The sequence below is a fragment of the Asterias amurensis genome, chromosome 1 (assembly GCF_032118995.1).
Source record: "Asterias amurensis chromosome 1, ASM3211899v1".
Lineage (NCBI taxonomy): Eukaryota > Metazoa > Echinodermata > Asteroidea > Forcipulatida > Asteriidae > Asterias > Asterias amurensis.
In genome coordinates this window covers 1,428,838-1,450,843 of record NC_092648.1, presented here as the reverse complement: position 1 = coordinate 1,450,843, position 22,006 = coordinate 1,428,838, and the positions used below count along the sequence as shown (strand labels likewise).

General features: G+C 39.8%; 2 protein-coding genes across 3 annotated transcripts in view; one reads left to right on the top strand and one right to left on the bottom strand.

Moving 5' to 3' along the window:
• The window catches only part of LOC139941880 (protein sel-1 homolog 1-like), a 65,293-nt gene that overhangs the window by 23,534 nt on the left and 19,753 nt on the right, over positions 1-22,006 (top strand). For both annotated transcript variants that reach the window (XM_071938523.1, XM_071938532.1), the window contains one exon: positions 19,944-20,109. In XM_071938523.1, the coding sequence (XP_071794624.1) occupies positions 19,944-20,109 (166 nt within the window). The remainder of the gene's footprint in view (positions 1-19,943; positions 20,110-22,006) is intronic.
• Positions 13,321-15,386, bottom strand: LOC139939933 (galanin receptor type 1-like). Its single transcript, XM_071936100.1, has 2 exons — positions 14,681-15,386; positions 13,321-13,682 (listed from the first exon to the last, which is right to left on the bottom strand). The coding sequence occupies exons 1-2, from the start codon at positions 15,384-15,386 to the stop codon at positions 13,321-13,323; spliced, it is 1,068 nt and encodes a 355-aa protein (XP_071792201.1).

The following is a 22,006-nucleotide window of genomic DNA, read 5'->3' as shown; positions in this document are numbered from 1 at the left end:
ATATCTATACAATGAACACCTACGTACATAATGTACTTATTGTAATGAAGTATTACAGCATGGCTTTTCTGCACTTTGAAACCATGTATACTCTAAGAAAATGCCCCAAATATATTGCATCTTTCCTCTGCCTTGTACACATCGCCCCAAGACAAAACAATCACTTCCACAGATGTGAAACTAAACCCATCACATCTCTCCTCCAAAGAAACAATCCATCCAAAGGGACACAGTTGGTCAGCAACGCGAACATCACCAATATATAAAGACGCTTTGAGTATTTAATGCATTGTGAGATGCGCCTAGCAAGAGGTATTGTAACTCGACCCCTGGGGGGATCTGATGCAATTTCATGGACCATCAACCACGATCAAAAACATTATTTGAGAGGGATTTGGGGGAGGATTTTTCTGGGTGAAATCTCCCGAAAGTCAATATCCAGGTTAACACGCAGCGAGATTCAGTGAGGTCCGTTATCGTCTGTCAGTGGAGATGGTAATTGAGTATGATCTGTTCACTCGTCAATTGTTTGACAGTGTTTTCCTTGCTCATTCGAATACAAGGGGGTAATTTCATAGCTGGTTAATGGTGAGCAAATGTTCGTGCTTACTTATAGAAGAATAAATTGCTCGAACAGGTATTTGAGTGAATGCGTTTCAATGGGAATGCTACACTATTTCCGATTGCTGCCAATGGTAGCTGTAGCCGAAATTGTTTGAGGGTCTTACATTGGTTTAATAGAAAAAAAAGGTATATAACGTATGTATGTCAGTAAGTAATTTCAAGGGTTAGATTTGTGATAACAAATGGAGCTGCCATACATGTATGACCTTATGTGCGATGCTGTGAACGGGCTTTTTGCGAATCTTTTGGCACCTGAGAAGGGTTTTCAAATCTTGTTAATGGATATATTTTTTGCAATATGACATAGTTATTTCCATTCAGTAAGCACTGGAAGGTTAGCTTGCCCTTTTGTGTGCTTACAGGTTAGCAGCTCTATGAAATGAACACTCGCACAGTAAGCTAAAAATACAAAGCTGTTAGTTACATGTAGCTCTATCAAGTTGGACCAACAAGGCCCATCTTGCTACATACAGTGACCACCTCACTCATTTTAGCCACCTCTCTGGATATTTTTGCCTGAACAGGTACATGAGGCTTGATTGAAGTTTTAAAAGAAGGAAAAAAAAATGAAAAATTGAAGTATGTGGGTTAGATTTATTTGCTCACTGAGTGTTAGATTGAAAGACTCAAAAAGATAACTTGAAGCACCTTTTACAAAACTATTCTTGAATTGAAGTTTGCCTTTTTTCTTACCGGGAGTCCCCAAGTGTATGCCTGTATCAGCCCTGTGGAGACTCAGTAAGAGCTCTGGGGAAGAACCATGCATAATACATACCATAATGTGTAGATTGACAGTGTAAATCAGAGATGAGTGAAGTGAATGGGCTGCTAAGATTACGCACTGAACAAGTTGTGGCAGGAAGTTACGGGAACTGTGAAGTGTCCGTTTCTTCAGAAAGCGTGGAGGCTTCAAAACAGGACTGCCCTTGAATAGCTCAGGGGTATGTCTCCGTGGACTGCCAGGTCTCGTTGTGATCTTAGGGCAAGTTTTTGATGAACCTGTTTGGACAGGTCTCTTGGTAGATCCAGAATGGAGGAGGGTGTTGCTTGTGTTTGTGCCTTGCTTGAAGGCTTACTGTATGTTTCTGACTGACACCTCGATACATAGAGAGGGAAGTTCATCGTGTAAGGTTGTTAGCCTTGTTGTTTTGATGATCCAAAAGCCGTGTCCGAATTGGCAGGTGCGGCTTTGTGACTGCTAAGGGTGTTGTTAATGGTCCGATGTTCACATGGGCCCAATTTTATTGAGCTGCTTAAGCAGAGATTTATGCTTAAAAACACCTTTCTGCTAAGCAAAAAATAAGCAGGATACCAGTCACATATATATGTACATGCAGACCCCTTGCATAACGCAAAACGCTACACGGACGCTGAGCTCACGCACAAGTTTTACGCACAAAGAACAGCTATTGCAAAATCTTAAAGTCTGGGAGGAACTTTTGAAGGGGCACCAAGGCTAAGACATGGGCCAATGGCCTCCGTGGCCTACCTGTGATTGCAGGCCTGAGTTCATTGCAGGCTTGGAATTTTGTGTTTGAGAGGGCAAGGCCAATTTTATTATACATAGGCATGACAGGGCACTTCCATTGGGACATCTACATGTAAGTGTTGGCGGGGAACTTTTGAAGGGGCATCAAGACGAGAGCAATGGCTTCTGTGGCCTCTATGTTATTCAAGACATGTTGTTAACTTGCAGGCCTTAAACTTTCTTCTTGAAGGGCCACAGCAATGTCCCTCTGATAAGAGCCATCTCTTATAAGGAAAATGTAACTTTGTGTTGGAACTACCAAAGGGCACCGGTACCACAGCAAAAGCACAGGGCATTATGGCAATCACTGTGGGCGTCGTGGGTTATTTCGAGGCATGAATGAACGAAAGTGAAATGACTCCCCCCCAAAAAAAAAACAGAAATAAAAGGTGAATAGCCTCAGGTTGGCTCACTTTTATAACCAGTCGGAGGGTTTATGTTACTGATAACCATACATGTAGTTATATGACCGAAAACCACAACATGAAAGTTGTCTTCATCACCTCGATTCCATAGATCTACATTTCAGGTTTTATTTGAATGCCAACTTTTTCATGCTTTCTGGTGTGACGTCATTTATACAAAACCCACAACTCTGACGGACAGTCATGTCAAGTAAAAGGATACGTATTTTTCTAATTTAATTTCAGACTAACATTTGAATGGATTAACTCCAATTAATTCTCCAGCCTTACTGTCTGTGAATCCATCAACATATTCCATTTGGCAGACTCCACTCAAATGTAAAAAGCTTCCAAGGGAAATGTAGGTCGACACAAATAATGTTTCACAAATTTCTCTTATACTTATTGGAATGTTGGATCTGATAATGGGGTTTCTTGTTTGTAAAGGAAAGAGACAGCATCTGGGAATTTAGTAATTTCTAGTTTAGAAAACATGATGGGAAAGAGCTGCTTGGTTGTCAAATTAATTTTCATAAATGCAAACAAAAGTTTACCAGAGTCAGGTTTGAATCGTGCTGAAAGAACTTTGTAAAGTTTCATCGTCCTGCAACATGCACCTACATTGTATGTACTTCTAACCATGATAATCCCTGTTCCCCATATTCTATACAGAGTTTGCCCAAAGCTCGTAATTTTTCAGCTGATCTTTTGATTCCCTTTTCTTCTTAATTCCTTTTAGATGCACTAGTGGCATATTTTCGTGTAAAGGCAGTTTCCTCTTTTTAATGGCACAATCAAAGTTAAATATCAGCTTGTTAACCCATTACATGTACACCAACTGTAAGCCTGGTTCATACTTCCTGGGGATTATAATGCGAAGCAAATTTAGCGTGAATTTGATGCACAACTCTGTTTTCGCAGCGAATGTTCTGCAAAAGTTTACCACAGCTCAACTGCTGCAAATTATTTGTTGCGATGTGACACCAACATTCGTATCGCATTCGTATTCGCTGGAAGAACAACATGAACCAAGCTTTAGTCTGCCTGGTTTATACTGGTTCATACATGTATCTCATATCAAATAGAGATGTTTTTCAACACTGAACTAGGCTAGCTGGACCACTGGGAGAGAATTTTGTATGGTCAAATTGTTTTAACTAGCATTTGGCCAGCGGACCAATTTTTGTTAAGGGAGAACACGGATACCCTAAGAATGAAGAGCAAGAACACTGTTTAAAGGAACACGTTGCCTTGGATCGGTCGAGTTGGTCTTTGAAAAGCGTTTGTAACCGTTTTTTATAAAATGCATATGGGTAGAAAGATGTTGTAAAAGTAGAATACAATGATCCACACAAACATGCCTCGAAATTGCGTGGTTTTCCTTTTACCTTGTCGACTAACACGTCGGCCATTTATGGGGGTCAAAATTTTGACTCCCATAAATGGCCGACCATGTTAGTTCGCACAGTAGAAGGAAAACCACGCAATTTCGAGGCAAACTTGTGTGGATCATTGTATTCTACTTTTAAAACATCTTTCCAACCATATGCATTTTATAAAAAACGGTTACAAATGCTTTTGTTTTGACCAACTCGTCCGATCCAAGGCAACGTGTTCCTTTAAGAAATCTTATATGAGGGAAACTAAAACTAGTAGTTACTCCACCATTTGAAAAACTCTAGACATGTCAACTTTAATTGTGCAGAAATCAGAGGTTATTTTTTAAAAGGTTTACAGTTTAATGCAGGAATCCGAAGCATAAGGCCTTCAGCGCAAATTAGTTTCTTGCTTGCAGTGAAATACCCTTAAAAAAATTCCAAGACACTTTCTGATTGTCTGATTGTTCCTTTCATTTTGTCTGAAAAGGAATGTCACCTTCGTGTATGAAATTAACTGGTGTTCTGTAATCATGCTACTTTGAGATTAAAGCTGTGTTTCACATTTCTTTACAGTGCTAAATGAGTTTATTTGGTTTGTGTGCCACATTTAGCAAGATTTTAAAAATATTGTCACTTCACATGTACACAAAGGTGCAGGTTATACATCACATTAGACTGTTTTTAGACACTGGACACTATTGGTAATTGTCATACTAGTCTTCACACTTGGTGTGTCTCAAACAAACCTGTGAATATTTTAGCTCAATCGGTCGCTGAAGTTGCGAGATATTAATGAAAGAAAAAACACCCTTGTCGCACCATGGTCACACAAAGTTGTGTGCTTTCAGATGCTTGATTACGAGACCTCAAATTCTAAATCTGAGGTCTCAAAATCAAATTCATGGAAAATTACTTTTTTTCTCGAAAACTACGCCACGTCAGAGGGAGCTGTTTCTCACGTTTTATACTATCAACCTCTCCCCATTACTCGTGATCAAGAAAGGTTTTATGATAACAATTATTTTGAGTAATTACCAATCGTGTCCACTGCCTTTTTAAAAGCTAACAATTTAAGAACTGTAATAGTGAACAAATGGCAATGGAATCTTAGAATGTTGTCGCATCCGAATACTGTGAACTAACAATTTAAGAACTACATGTAACAACATAAGATTGTGAACTAACAACATAAGATTGTCCAAGGTTTCTGTATTGTCTGACAGTTTTCACCAAATCCCCTGGGATTTCCCAGAGTTGTCTGGTACGATGTGCTTTCTTTGTAAAACAAAAATGTTACATACATTGTTTCTGCTGAGGATTCATTGCATCAAACTATTTCTCTATTGGGCCGTAGAGATGGTCTCAGACACAGTGTCGGTGGCCACACTGTTAGCCACCTGGTTTGAATCCCGCTGCTTACAAAACAGCTCCCTGATCCCTTTACGGAACGGCTTATTGGTCATTGTGTAAATGACTGGATTCACGCAGGAATTACCAACCGCTAAGATGACAGTGAGCAGATGGAAAGGGCCACCTATAGTCATTGGAACGCCGAAGTTGAAGAGCAGGAACCAGACTCGGTTTGGAGTCCAGCACACACCGAATGTGATGACACAGGCCAGGAGTGTCTTCACCAGGGTTTGGGAGGCTCGGAGCTGCCACATCTCACGCTGGTCGCTTGGATTGATACCCATCGAGGCTGAAAAATGTGATGAAAATTTCCTAAATAAACATATTTCAAATTAGTGAGCGAAGCTCCCAAAAAATTCTTCAACGGCTTCTGGATATGACAGTCTTCACCAATGGTTCCACGTTAATATTTTTAGGGTTAAAAATGTTGTTATTGGCTGATTCGTTGACCGTGCATTTTTGTCAAGTTTTTAATTTGTTTGAAGATCCTGGTTCTGGGTTGATGCGTTTGGCTTTGTTTGCATTTGTTTGTCTCTTTTAGTGAGCATATTCGAGTTCATGAGCAATTTAAGCCATACCCCTTTCTCTAATATTTTGAGCGGCCTATTTTATTTCAAACTAAAGCAGTACAACAGGGAACCTGATGAGATTATTGCAGATAAGACCCAAAGCATCCGTCATTGTTTTTGTAACGATACACATTCATTAATAACTAACCTGCTCGAGCAGTTAACATCTTCACTTGTGTGTTCAGCATCAAGATAACTTTTAGTTGTGCAAAAAACATCACAATGAAAGGAGCAAAGAAGTTGAATATGAAACTGTACAAGCCAAAAGCCACTTGGGCGCCTCTGTTGGACCAGCCTTTGAAATGACAGCCAACTACTGCATCTTCTTCATACGTAAAGAAGGAGAAAGACTGTGAAACTGCGGCCAAAACCCAACAGGCAGCAATCATGATGTACTTGTTCTGTTTCACGAAAATAGTCTTATATTTGTGTGGGTGGACGATGGCTACATAGCGCTCCAAATTGACCGCGGTCAAACTCAACACTGACGTCAATATGAAGAACCAAAACGGGAACTCCGACTTGAAAAGTTTACACCACACCTCAGCGAAGAACCCAGTATTCGTAGTAGGGTCAGGCTTTGGTGCTAGGAAATATGGGATGACCAGAACACAAACCATGAAATCTACAATGGAGAGATGCACTAAGAAATCACTGGTATTAGACCGCAGGGACGGCACACGGAGGAGTACAATGGCAACCAGGAAGTTACCAGTGATACCAACCACGCTGATCATGCAGTATAGAGCTATAACGAATTTGCCGAAACCATCGCCATCTCCCAGTGTTGTTTCTCCATCAGCCGGTGTTTCCTCTATAGTGTTTGGTGCTTCAGAGAGGTTAAGCTGCTCCATGATAAAGATGTCTACACGTAGTTACTGATACCTTTTGATGCTCTATTTAAACTCACTTTTGTCATGAGTCAGTTTTAAAAGATCAAGATGAAGTTTTGTATAACCATTGAGTTGGAATACCCGTGGTGCTACCGGCTACACTTGGTCGAGTCTATGATATAATGGTTTGGAATCGACTGACTTTATATCTTGATCTAAAATCGAGGTACAATAAGAGAAGAGAGCAGTAAGAGGCGTGTGAAGAACAATTCTCTAAAGCAGGTACATAACAAGGTTGCCTTCGTTTAAAATCTTGAGTTTCCTCTGAAATTGCAATTACATTTTAAGTGTATTGTATAAACACACTTAGCTTTTCGCCTGCCAAGAAATGCCCTAAAATAATCAAGTTTACTCTGTGGAAAAGAGGTGCCAATGTATTTTCATGACATACATTTGAATTCATTTCTATGGACAAATTGGACAGTGGTGCTTAAGCAGAAAATATTTTCAAACAAATTTCAGGATACCAGTCATAAATTGGACATGTGGACTGGCATTTCTGCAGGTAGCCTATTTCTGGAAACCCAAATAATAATTTTGTTGTGCTTAGCTACTTTTTGTGACAAAGCGGCTCTATGAAATTGGTCCCACCTATTTATTCTTGGTTCTTGAGTGGTTTGCCATAAACCTGTGATATCAAAATGTTTACAGAGGAGCCACAGAGCTTTGACTTCCTGCAGGAAGGATTTGTACACTGCCCAATGGAAGAAAGTATACAATCTTATATCTTACAGAGATTTTTCTGTCTGAAAGGGGGCTCATCTCATAGCTTGTTCTGCTGTTATTTTTGTCACTTATTAATTCTTCTGAAAACTATGACACAAAATGTAAAATGTCCCTTATCCCTTATATTTTGTCTCGATTCTCTTAGTGCATGTTGTTATTATTATTTATTATTATTATTTATACGGCCAAGATACAAGATAATAACGTTCACAAAAATACATAATATACTACAACAAGTAAACAGAATCAGGAAAACTGGCAAATACAATATGTATTAAACAAAATCGTTAAATTAAAATAAATAATTGAATGACGACATTCAGCAGATTCACCACGCAAGTCTGATAGTGTCTAGCCAGTGAGACAACTTAACTTGTAATTTTTCAGCTGATCTTTTGATTCACTTTCTTCTTTGTTTTGTCTGGTCAAAATGCTTTAACTAGCATTTGGCCGGCGGAACATTTTTTATTAAGGGAGAACACGGGCCCATCAATACATCAATACCCTAAGAATGAAGAGCAGGGACATTTTTTTTAGAAATCAGATGAAGGAAACATAAACTAGTAGTTACTCCAACGCCTGAAAAAACTCTAAAGCTATCAACTTTATTTGTTGCTGAAATATGCTCGGTTATTTATTAACAGGAAGTGTGCAGGAAGTGTGAAGCACACAACGCAATTTAGCTTCTTGCCTGCAGTGAAATTCCCTAAAATGTTCCAAGAAACTTTCTGATTGTTTCTTTTACTTTGTCTGAAAAGGAATGTCGCCCATGTGTATGACATTAATTGGTGTTCTGTAATTATGATACTGTGAGATTAAAGCTGTGTTTCACATTTCTTTACAGTGCTAAATGAGTTTATTTGGTTTGTGTGCCACATTTAGCAAGATTTTAAAAATATTGTCACTTCACATGTACACAAAGGTGCAGGTTATACATCACATTAGACTGTTTTTAGACACTGGACACTATTGGTAATTGTCATACTAGTCTTCACACTTGGTGTGTCTCAAACAAACCTGTGAATATTTTAGCTCAATCGGTCGCTGAAGGAGTTTATTTGGTTTGTGTGCAGCATTTAGCATGATTTTTTAAGTATTGTCTCTTCACATACTATTACAAAGGTGCAGGTTGTCAAGTATGTACATCACATCAGACTGTTTTAAACTTACTATAACAATTTAAGAACTTCAATTGTGAAAGAATGGCAATGAATTCTTAGAATGTTGTCTCATTGGAATATTGTGAACTTACAACATAAGAACTACCAACATAAGATTGTGAACTAACAACATAAGATCGTGGACTAGCAACATAAGAAATTCCAAGGCTTCTGTATTGTCTGCAAAGTTTTGACCAAATCACCTGGGAGTAGATTGATGTTAATTGATTTCCAAGACTTGTCTGGTACGAAGTGCTTTCGTTGTAAAACAAAAATGTTACATACATTGTTTCTGCTGAGGATTCATTGCATCAAAGTATATCTCTATTGGGCCGTGGAGATGGTCTCAGACACAGTACCGGTGGCAACAGTACCGTTAGTCACCTGGTTCGAATCCCGCTGCTTACAAAACAGCTCCCTGATCCCTTTACGGAACGGCTTGTTGGTCATTGTGTAAATGACTGGATTCACACAGGAATTACCAACGGCTAAGATGATAGTCAGAAGGTGGAAAGGGCGACCTGGAGCCAATGGAACGCTGAAGTTGAAGAGCAGGAACCAGATATGACTTGGAGTCCAGCATACACCGAATGTGATGACGCAGGCCAGGAGTGTCTTCACCAGGGTTTGGGAGGCTCGGAGCTGCCACATCTCACGCTGGTCGCTTGGATTTAAACCTGAAGTGGCTGCAATAAACAGTGAAGTAATCGTGCACAGTTGTTGTTGACATTGATTGTAAAAAGTTTTAATCCATTATGGGACTCTTGTGTTGGTACGTTGGGTAATTTTTGTAAACACATTCAAACCCTGAACCTTAAACAAGCGAGGACAATGACGACTTGTTCAGTTGAGCTAGGTACCCGGCCAGTTCCAGAGAGCATGTAATACAAAACCAAAAGGGAGTACAAACACAAAAGGGATAATAGGAGGTTCTCCGATTGCAGGTGTTTACACATTTACTGCTGGGAGTGAGTATTCACATTTATACCGGGGACCTACATGTATAACAAAAGAGGACAATAGAATCCACAGTTCCGGAAAACGTCTACAAAATAAACAAAAAATTTATTATTTAACAAAAGAGGGACAGTAGGAGGTCCACGGTTGCAGTCTTATACAAGCTTAGTGTGTGTGGGTGTGGGTGTTGGCTCACCGGAGTGTCCTTATTGGGTCTTTTTATACAATGAAACAAATGACCCCACAAGGGAGTTCTTTAGAACAGGGATATCAGAACAGCAATAGCAGGACCCCAACAATTCTGATCTGTAGGGTTGTGTGTTTTAATGCAACATGTACATGTACGTACATACGAAGTATCGACATGAGAGCAAAAGATAAAATACATAACGAAGAGACTTACACACCTCCACACAGTTTTTTTTATTTAGTGTTGAAGAATAGGATTTTCCTGAAGGTGTACAGAAGAATGTCCACAGAGTGCCTGCAACACAGATCTCTTTTTTTTTTTTTGGGGGGGGGGTGCCGCAGAGCTCAAGGTTCACATATCACCGTAACCTTTTGCAAAGATCACATAATTTCTACTTAACAACTTTTTTATTGTTCTTCTTTTGACCAAATTGTGCATGCGTCAAATAAAGAATGGTTATAGAACACTATTGAACACGTGTACATATGTATATCTCTCACATAAACGTTAACAAAAGAAATCTTTCACTAACCTGTTCTGGCAGTTAACATCTTCACTTGTCTGTTCAGCTTTGATATAACTTTCACTTGCGCAAGAATCATCACAATGAATGGAGCAAAGAAGCTGACAGTGAAAGTGTACAAGCCAAATACCGCCTGAGCTCCCCCGCTCGACCAGCCGTCTCGGTGACAACCAATGACTTCATCTTCTTTGTACACAATCACATGTTCTAACTTCGTAATAGCTCCAAGCATCCAGCAGACAGCAATAACTGCATATTTGTTTTGTTTAGAGAACACCATTTTGTATTTGTGTGGGTAGACGATGGCTACATAGCGCTCCAAATTGATCGCAGTCAAACCCAAGACTGACGTCATCGTGAAGAACCAAAACGGGAACTCGGACTTGTAAAGTCGACACCACACCTCACCTAACAACCCAGGGTTTGGAGTAGGGTTGGGCTTAGGTGCTAGGAAATACGGAATGACCAGAACACAAACCATGAAATCTACAATGGAGAGATGTACTAAGAAATCACTGGTATTAGACCGCAGGGACGGCACGCGGAGGAGTACGATGGCAACCAGTAAGTTACCAGTGATACCGAGCGCGCTGATCAGGCAGTAGAGAGCTACAACAAATTTGCCGAAACCATCGCCATCTCCCAGTGTTGTTTCTCCATCAGCCGGTGTTTCCTCAATAGTGTTTGATGCTTCAGAGAGGTTAAGCTGCTCCATGATAAAGATGTCTACACGTTGTTACTGATACCTTTTGATGCTCTATTTAAACTCACTTTTGTCATGAGTCAGTTTTAAAAGATCAAGATGAAGTTTTGTATAACCATTGAGTTGGAATACCCGTGGTGCTACCGGCTACACTTGGTCGAGTCTATGATATAATGGTTTGGAATCGACTGACTTTATATCTTGATCTAAAATCGAGGTACAATAAGAGAAGAGAGCAGTAAGAGGCGTGTGAAGAACAATTCTATAAAGCAGGTACATAACAAGGTTGCCTTTGTTTAAAATCTTGAGTTTCCTCTGAAATTGCAATTACATTTTAAATGTATTGTATAAACACACTCAGCTTTTTGCCTGCCAAGAAATGCCCTAAAATAATCAAGTTTACTCTGCGGAAAAGAGGTGCCAATTTTTTTTCATGACATACATTTGAATTCATTTCTATGGACAAATTGGACAGAGGTGCTTAAGCACAAAATATTGTTACACAACTTTCAGGATACCAGTCACAAATTGGACATGTGGACTGGCATTTCTGCTGGTAACCTATTTCTGGTAACCTAAATTGTTTTGTGCTTAGCTACTTTTTGTGACAAAGCGGCTCTATGAAATTGGTCCCACCTATTTATTCTTGGTTCTTGAGTGGTTTGCCATAAACCTGTGATATCAAAATGTTTACAGAGGAGCCACAGAGCTTTGACTTCCTGCAGGCAGGATTTGTACACTGCCCAATGGAAGAAAACATACAATCTTTTATGATACAGAGATTGTTCTGAGTGAAAGGGGGCTCATCTCATAATTTATTCTGCTGTTATTTTTGTCACTTATTAATTCTTCTGAAAACTATGACACAAAATGTAAAATGTCCCTTATCCCTTATATTTTGTCTCGATTCTCTTAGTGCATGTTATTATTATTATTTATTATTATTATTTATACGGCCAAGATACAAGATAATAACGTTCACAAAAATACATAATATACTACAACAAGTATACAGAATCAGGAAAACTGGCAAATACAATATGTATTAAACAAAATCGTTAAAATTAAATAAATAATTGAATGACGACATTCAGCAGATTCACCACGCAAGTCTGATAGTGTCTAGCCAGTGAGACATCTTAACTTGTAATTTTAAAGCTGATCTTTTGATTCACTTTCTTCTTTGTTTTGTCTGGTCAAAATGCTTTAACTAGCATTTGGCCGGCGGAACAATTTTTATTAAGGGAGAACACGGGCCCATCAATACATCAATACCCTAAGAATGAAGAGCAGGGACATTTTTTTAGAAATCAGATGAAGGAAACAAAAACTAGTAGTTACTCCACCGCCTGAAAAAACTCTAAAGCTATCAACTTTATTTGTTGCTGAAATATGCACGGTTATTTATTAACAGGAAGTGTGCAGGAAGTGTGAAGCACACAACGCAATTTAGCTTCTTGCCTGCAGTGAAATTCCCTAAAATGTTCCAAGAAACTTTCTGATTGTTTCTTTTACTTTGTCTGAAAAGGAATGTCGCCCACGTGTATGACATTAATTGGTGTTCTGTAATTATGATACTGTGAGATTAAAGCTGTGTTTCACATTTCTTTACAGTGCTAAATGAGTTTATTTGGTTTGTGTGCCACATTTAGCAAGATTTTAAAAATATTGTCACTTCACATGTACACAAAGTTGCAGGTTATACATCACATTAGACTGTTTTTAGACACTGGACACTATTGGTAATTGTCATACTAGTCTTCACACTTGGTGTGTCTCTAACAAACCTGTGAATATTTTAGCTCAATCGGTCGCTGAAGGAGTTTATTTGGTTTGTGTGCAGCATTTAGCATGATTTTTTAAGTATTGTCTCTTCACATACTATTACAAAGGTGCAGGTTGTCAAGTATGTACATCACATCAGACTGTTTTAAACTTACTATAACAATTTAAGAACTTCAATTGTGAAAGAATGGCAATGAATTCTTAGAATGTTGTCTCATTGGAATATTGTGAACTTACAACATAAGAACTACCAACATAAGATTGTGAACTAACAACAAAAGATCGTGGACTAGCAACATAAGAAATTCCAAGGCTTCTGTATTGTCTGCAAAGTTTTGACCAAATCACCTGGGAGTAGATTGATGTTAATTGATTTCCAAGACTTGTCTGGTACGAAGTGCTTTCGTTGTAAAACAAAAATGTTACATACATTGTTTCTGCTGAGGATTCATTGCATCAAAGTATATCTCTATTGGGCCGTAGAGATGGTCTCAGACACAGTGCCGGTGGCAACAGTACCGTTAGTCACCTGGTTCGAATCCCGCTGCTTACAAAACAGCTCCCTGATCCCTTTACGGAACGGCTTGTTGGTCATTGTGTAAATGACTGGATTCACACAGGAATTACCAACGGCTAAGATGATAGTCAGAAGGTGGAAAGGGCGACCTGGAGCCAATGGAACACTGAAGTTGAAGAGCAGGAACCAGATATGACTTGGAGTCCAGCACACACCGAATGTGATGACGCAGGCCAGGAGTGTCTTCACCAGGGTTTGGGAGGCTCGGAGCTGCCACATCTCACGCTGGTCGCTTGGATTTAAACCCGAAGTGGCTGCAATAAACAGTGAAGTAATCGTGCACAGTTGTTGTTGACATTGATTGTAAAAAGTTTTAATCCATTATGGAACTCTTGTGTTGGTATGTTGGGTAATTTTTGTAAACACATTCAAACCCTGAACCTTAAACAAGCGAGGACAATGACGACTTGTTCAGTTGAGCTAGGTACCCGGCCAGTTCCAGAGAGCATGTAATACAAAACCAAAAGGGAGTACAAACACAAAAGGGATAATAGGAGGTTCTCCGATTGCAGGTGTTTACACATTTACTGCTGGGAGTGAGTATTCACATTTATACCGGGGACCTACATGTATAACAAAAGAGGACAATAGAATCCACAGTTCCGGAAAACGTCTACAAAACAAACAAAAATTTTATTATTTAACAAAAGAGGGACAGTAGGAGGTCCACAGTTGCAGTCTTATACAAGCTTAGTGTGTGTGGGTGTGGGTGTTGGCTCACCGGAGTGTCCTTATTGGGTCTTTTTATACAATGAAGCAAATGACCCCACAAGGGAGTTCTTTAGAACAGGGATATCAGAACAGCAATAGCAGGACCCCAACAATTCTGATCTGTAGGGTTGTGTGTTCTAACGCTACATGTACATGTACGTGCACACGAAGTATCGACATGAGAGCAAAAGATGTAATACATAACGAAGAGACTTACACACCTCCACACAGTTTTTTTTATAGTGTTGAAGAATAGGATTTTCCTGAAGGTGTACAGAGGAATGTCCACAGAGTGCCTGCAACACAGATCTCTTTTTTTGGGGGGGTGGGGGGGGGGGGGGGTGCCGCAGAGCTCAAGGTTCACATATCACCGTAACCTTTTACAAAGATCACATAATTTCTACTTAACAACTTTTTTATTGTTCTTCTTTTGACCAAATTGTGCATGCGTCAAATAAAGAATGGTTATAGAACACTATTGAACACGTGTACATATGTATATCTCTCACATAAACGTAAACAAAATAAATCTTTCACTAACCTGTTCTGGCAGTTAACATCTTCACTTGTCTGTTCAGCTTTGATATAACTTTCACTTGCGCAAGAATCATCACAATGAATGGAGCAAAGAAGCTGACAGTGAAAGTGTACAAGCCAAATACCGCCTGAGCTCCCCCGCTCGACCAGCCGTCTCGGTGACAACCAATGACTTCATCTTCTTCGGACAAAATTACTAGTTCCAACTTCGTAATAGCTCCAAGCATCCAGCAGACAGCAATAACTGCATATTTATTTTGTTTAGAGAACACTGTCTTGTATTTGTGTGGGTAGACGATGGCTACATAGCGCTCCAAATTGACCGCAGTCAAACCCAAGACTGACGTCATCGTGAAGAACCAAAACAGGAACTTGGACTTGTAAAGTCGACACCACACCTCACCGAAAAACCCAGGGTTTGGAGTAGGGTTGGGCTTAGGTGCTAGGAAAAATGGAATGACCAGAACACAAACCATGAAATCTACAATGGAGAGATGTACTAAGAAATCACTGGTATTAGACCGCAGGGACGGCACACGGAGGAGTACGATGGCAACCAGTAAGTTACCAGTGATACCAAGCAAGCTGATCATGCAGTAGAGAGCTACAACGAATTTGCCAAAACCATCGCCATCTCCCGTTGTTGTTTCTCCATCAGCCGGTGTTTCCTCAATAGTGTTTGGTGATTCAGAGAGGTTAAGCTGCTCCATGATGAAGACAATGTCTAGCTATACTTTTTGATGCTCTATCTTAACTCACTTTTATCTTGAGTCAGTTTCAAAAGATGGAGATGAAGTTGCTTCGTTGTATGAAGTTGCTGCGTTGTATAATCATTGAGTTTGAATACCCGTGGTGCTACCAGCTACACGTGGTCGAGTCTATGATATAATGGTTTGGAATCGACTGACTTTATATCTTGATCTATAATCGAGGTTCAGTAAGAGAAGTGAGCAGTAAGAGGCGTGAGCAATAGGGCACATTTTAAAAGAACAATTCTATAAAGCAGGTACATTTATAACAAGGTTGCCTTCGTTTAAATTTCCTCTGAAATTGCAATTACATTTTAAATTTGTTATATAAATACACTTAGCTTTTCGTCAAGAAAAGCCATGACATTCAAGTTCACTCTGTGCATAAGAGGTGCCATGGTATTTTCATGACATTCATGTAGGCGTCACTTCCACAGACCAATTTCATGGAGCTGCTTTTAAAAGCAGGAAATATTTTAAAACAAATTTCACGATACCAGTCACAATTTTTACATGTGGACTGGCATTTCCGGCAGGTAACCTATTTCTGGTAGCCTATAATTGTTTTGTGCTTATTTACTTTTTGTGACAAAGCAGTTCTATGAAATTGGTCCCACCTATTTATTCTTGGTCCTTGAGTGGTGTGCCATAAATCTGTGATAACACATGTTACAGAGGACCAAAACAGCTTTGGCTTCCTGCAGGCAGGGTTTGTACACAGCCCAGAGATTGTTCTGTAAAATGTCCCTTACCAGTGCAGTATCTTGCCTGCCAGGAAATGCACCGGAATGTACATGCTCAAGGTCTTTAATGCATCAAGACACCTCTGACAAGTCCCTTAGCGCCTTTTGTGGCAAGCCTCCTTGTGTGACAAGCCCCTTGTGTGACAAGTCTAGGGTGTGACAAGCCCCTTGTGTGACAGGTCTAGGGTGTGACAAGTCCCTTGTGTGACAAGCCCCCTGTGTGACAAGCCCCTTGTGTGACAAGTCTAGGGTGTGACAAGTCCCTTGTGTAACAAGCCCCCTGTTTGACAAGTCCCCTGTGTTACAAAATAAGAAGGAAACAAAATTGGCATCAGTTTTGTTATGTTCCCTTTAATAAAATAATAACAGTGTTAAAGAATTCCTAAATGTAACATTATACATCTACGTGTGTAAAAGTATATCATTGAATTTAGCAAGCAGACTTCAGTGTGTTTTGTTCATGTATGTGATTTTGAGTTAGATTGAACCTACAACCTGTACATGTAATGCCCGCCAGCAAGTCTGCCTGCCATAGGTTATTAATCTACACAAGGATCCACAAAGGTGGCTGAGCTCTTATGGTTGTATCATCATGGACAATAAGTTGTAGTTGAGCCTTGCTCACACACAGTGGCCTGGGCCCAATTTCATGGCTCTGCTTAACCGAAAGCAAAGAATCAGCGCTTGCTGTGTGATCTTGGTGGGCTAAAGTTGTCTAGTGTTAAGGAAGAGGTGACATGCTTCCTCCAACCTCACTCCCTTGGCCAGCGCTGTTTTGATCCTTCTCGTCACTCTTACACCCCTGGAAGGGGGAGCATTGACATGTAGGACTGATTGGCTTTCTGGAAATGACTCCTCTGTGTACACGCCTGTTGAACATTTATGAATGCTTGCAGGGAGCTTTTGGGCATATTTAGTACACATGAGTCAATATGCAAGTCTCACTTCAAAATGAATCATGTTTGACACAGTCACCCTAAACTACATACAGTTCAACATGTCACAAGATCAAAGAAGAACGAGAGTGGACCAGTTGCCACTTTTCCAGGGCACCCTTGGACCATGCGTGATCGTGTGCAATGAGTAAATCAGCCATAGGCCTTGTTGAAATATGCCATTATTATTTGCACATTTACAACATAATTCTATGGGTTATGAGTGAACAAGGCATGCTAGGGGAAGAAAATGACACGGGATGATCGATTACTCCATGGGAATGAGGTTGATGTGTCCTTATGTACTTTTCTGATGAGGGTAATTTTCTTGCCTAGCAACAAATCTCAAGTCTTGGTAAACTATTATATGTATTTGTAACAAAAAACCCATAGTTGCTACAATGAATAAATATTGACGATTTGATTGTTTTTCGTAAAGGTTTGAAGGGTGAAGATTCATAACCAAGCAAGTCATACAGGTTTGTCCGCCCACAAAACTGAACTTTCGCTTGAGCGTGAACTTGTCATACATGTAGTGCGTACTTCATTGTTGACAGTATATCTTATACCAATACTAACGAGATACTTTGCCGACGTAAATGGGAGTGTCAGGAGTTGTCTCATAATTTTCTGATTAATGAGTCTCGGCCGTGCCGTCAGGTACAATTTGCTGCTGCTTTTGAGACAAATGCAAACAAGTGTATTTGAGACTCCCTAAAAACTTGAAGAAAAAAAGGAAAAAATACAGACTGCAAATATTTGTTGACCCAGTAAAGTGATGGGTTAAGAGATTGGTGTAAATTATGAGGAGTGGTAGAGCTGTCTGTAGTGACTTTGACACGGCTATGTCCTGTTCTACAAATTAGAATCGTGCCAATGAATTAGGGTAGGAAAGTGTGATGACCAAGGGTTGTGTCTATAGTCAATCACGTACATGGAGACCAGGTTTAGGCTTGGCTACTGCCAAACTTTAGATACATCAGACAGTCGATTGATGATATAGAGTAAATGGTTTCATTGATGGGACAGCAACTTCAGCTGCTTCACTTTGGTAAAGGGCACCCTATGAGAAAATTGTAAATTTCTTTTGGAGCATTTCAAGGGCAGCAAGACAATTATCAGGGGCATGAGAGGCAATCCCCTTCAGTGCCTCCTTGAAGTATCAGGCCTGCTCTTTGTTAGGGTCGTAAACAAAATCTCAGCATTGTTTTAACCTACAAGTATTAAACACAACCAATGCCTGGCGCTTAAGAAAACACAGCCAAAGCCTGGCGCATAAGAAGTTTAAATTGTTTTCAAAACATTTGTTAAGTCCCCCCCCCCCAAAGGCAGCTCCTGGGATATCTTTCCCTGCCTTCTCAACCCCTTGCCTCTCACACCCCCTCATCTCCCATCCCCAAGCTACAATGAACCCACTTCCTACACCAATGTACAATGTTGTACTCTGATCGATATGTCTGAAACCATCCACAGCAATAAGCCAACTAGCTCTGATTGATGTCAAGAATCAGTATGAATGTTATCTTAAACACTGTGGAAATGAAAACCTTGGGTATGTTCATACATTATTATTCCCGCAGGAAGCTGTGATTTCTTTGACGGAGCATCAATCCTTCTTGTTAGTTAGCTGTTATCACGTTGGGAGTATTTAATAAATGGCTTCAATTTGGAATCAAACCCGTGTTTTGTTCCATCCAGTCCCCACTGACGGGCAGCCCAACCTTTTACTTCCCACTGCGTAATGATTCGTCGACTTCGTAGAGCAATGAACTAGTGACGGGGAAAAATCCGTCATTTATCCAGCATCCCCCGAGGTCCAGAATGCCTTTTCTTTTAGGGGGCATTAACCTTGTACAAACCCTCCGCGGTAAATCAGTAAATTTGTACACTGTTCAGGAGTTTTTTTCCTTCTTTCGGCTTTCTCTGCTGAAGAAAGCAAATTTGGTGGAGTGGTCCTTGGGGGAGCGATGGAGCGTTTTACCAGTGTGGTTCTGACACGCTGGAGTGTCCAGTATACATAGGTATTGCTGGACCACTCAAAAGGACATTGACTTACCTCATGTAGCAATACTAGATTAAAGAGAAGATCTGTAAATGGCCATTCAGGATTTGCTCTTCACTATTTCAGTAACTAGCCGGGGGGAGGGGGTGGGGGCTAGTTAGCTTGCCTTGTCACTTGGTCACTAGTCAACAAGCTATTTTACTGTGTTATGGTTCCCTTTGGACATCTCTTTGGAGATTTGAAGCTACATGTACATACATGAACAGTCAGTAAATGTATTGGGGATATCTTTGTAAATGTTTTTGGTATTAGAAACTTTAGCTGAAGTTAGCCTGGTGAAGAAAATCTGTTATTTTTCCCAAATTTATTCTAAAGCATGCTCTTTGATTATTTCCTTAGTGCTTGCTCAGAACACTGTTCCTAAATGCTCTTTGAAATCTTAATTCCAAAAGTGTTACAAAAAGGTGGAAATGCCATCATTTCAACATACTAAAATTCTGATCCAAGTTTCATGCTTTTTCTTTAGCGATGACTCTCACCCCTTGATGTAGTTTAAAATGATTTTTTATTTATTTATATTTTTTTTATCAGCCTTTTTTTGCTCTAACCAGCTAAGGGGCGGGGAGTGGTTGAGGGGTGGTGAGGGGTCACTTCCTACTCCTGCCCAGGGCAGCGGCAGGGATTAATTTCCCACTAGAGAAGTATAAAATTCCACTCTTACAAATCAAGTGGTTAGACAGCGACACCTCTACCATGTCTACCATAAAGAATCCAATAGGTTAATAATATAATATTTTTCAACTAACGTCAATTTTCGACTCATGTTTCTCTCGTCCAGTTGTTCAAGAATGTTGCGGAGAGAGGAGAGTGGTCTGAGATGTTAATGGAGGCGCACAGCTCATACAAGGATCATGATGACCACTCAGCGCTCATGCAGTACTCATTCGCTGCCGAGCTAGGCTATGAAGTTGCTCAGAGTAACGTGGCATTTATCTTAGACCAAGGTAAGTGGATAAACTGCTGACACTCGATAAACCATCAGGGCCTGATTTCATGGCTCTGCTTACCGCCGTTTTTTGCACTTACGATCACCATTCTTTGCTTACTGTTCAAGCGCTGGATTTCTGTGCTAGCTGTTTAAGCGCAGAATGCCTGGTAATGTGGAGTATGGACGCACACAAGCAAAGTTTTCTGCTAACCCCTAAGAAATAAAGCTTAAGTGCGGAATTCCCTGCTTCTGCAAGTGCCGATGCTTTGCTTGCGGTAAGCAGCGCCATAAAATTGGGCCCCATGCTGTGACAGCAAAAGTTATGAAACATGTACAGTGATATTTTTGCTGATAAGTTCTTTATAATGACAAGCTAAAACGACCATATAAATGAATTTGAATTGTGTCTGTTCGATAGAATAATTATTGGTAATACTTTTCAGTTGGTTGACCAGCCCTTTGAAACCAATCATGGTTGAGTTCATTTATGGTGGCTCAACTGTGCATGAACCTAACCGTGTGTGTATGCATTAAAAGATATGATTTGTTGTAAGCAGGCAAAGTCTGTCATAAATTCAAAACAGCATAAATTATATTAAATGACAGACATTAGAGAAGAAGAGTGGACTGTGTACTTTGTAGGTGCATCTACCACACTATGCCATATTGTAGGAAGACATAATTGATGTTCCTTTTGGAAAGTCTCTAAGGGTCGAAACGTCAGGCCATTAACACATTCTTACCTTCAGTTTATAGTCATACTGGTTTTGCCCATCCTTTTTATTAGGCCATGGTCTCTAAGGTCTTACATAAAGGGTTCCAAAGCAGTTTATTATGTTGTTTGTCAGTACAAAATTCAACAAATATGTGTACTTAAACCAAAACTTCAAAAGTGTTTTTGTGATCGTGCTGTCGGTGTCCTCATGACGAGTATTTTGAATCACTTGTAAAGATGTGTTTATTTACAGGGCATCGTTGCCCGTGTTCTTCAGTGTGTTTGTGGGTGTCTTTGTAACAGCTTTCTGATTACACATCAAATCTGAACTTGAGAATTGTCAGCTGTTCCTTTCTTTTAAGATTGTTTTTCCTGGGAGAATAGTTATTGTTTATGAAACTACACTGTGTGTGTTTACAGATGTTGGACAAGAGATAGACATTTTGTGTATTGCAGCTTTGCATGGTTTGCACCCATATACACACTCTACAAAACAAAGCAAATAAGAGTACCCCTGTATATTTATTTGCTTTGGTCATGGCTGTATTAGGAAACTTGTGTATACATAAGCAATAACTTGATGAAAAACAGAATCGTACTTTTGCATTTCTTGGCATGTTTTAAGTGTCCAACAAGTGTTGTACAAGTATGCAAGTTTTAAGTGTTGCACAAAGCATAATACCTATTGCCCTCCCCATCCCACCCAGCTGTGTACGTGTATCAGAGAAACAAACAACGAATTTGTTACAGACTTTCAAATCATGAAAAAGGGATTATCAGACCTGAATAATAGTTGATAAACATGACTAATCCACATCAAACAAACTGCCACTATAAATAATCCCCAATATTAAAAGAGAAGTTGTCCAACTTATCAGCAGTCATTGATGTTACTTGACATTGTAGCCAAATTGGCTGATTGGTCTGGTTTGATGTCGAGTCTGTTACTCGTGTACGCAGCTGGTTTAACCAATCCCATAGGGACTGACACTTTCTTAACAGTAATTACTTTTTCCAGAGCGAGATTCCAAGTTAAGCAATGGTCACTCTAGTCTCTTAAAGACACTGGACACCTTTGGTAATTGTCTTCTCGCTTGGTGTATCTCAACATATGTATGCATCAAATAACAAACCTGTGAAAATTTGAGCTCAATTTGTCATTGAAGTTGCAGGAGAATAATGGAAGAAAAAATGCCCT

Excerpts from the sequence above, each read along its gene's own strand:
- LOC139939933 (XM_071936100.1), bottom strand. The coding sequence starts at position 15,386 with ATGGAGCAGCTTAACCTCTCTGAATCACCAAACACTATTGAGGAAACA. Across the intron at positions 13,683-14,680 it reads GATGTTAACTGCCAGAACAG|CCACTTCGGGTTTAAATCCA; the intron begins GTTAGTGAAAGA and ends TGTTTATTGCAG.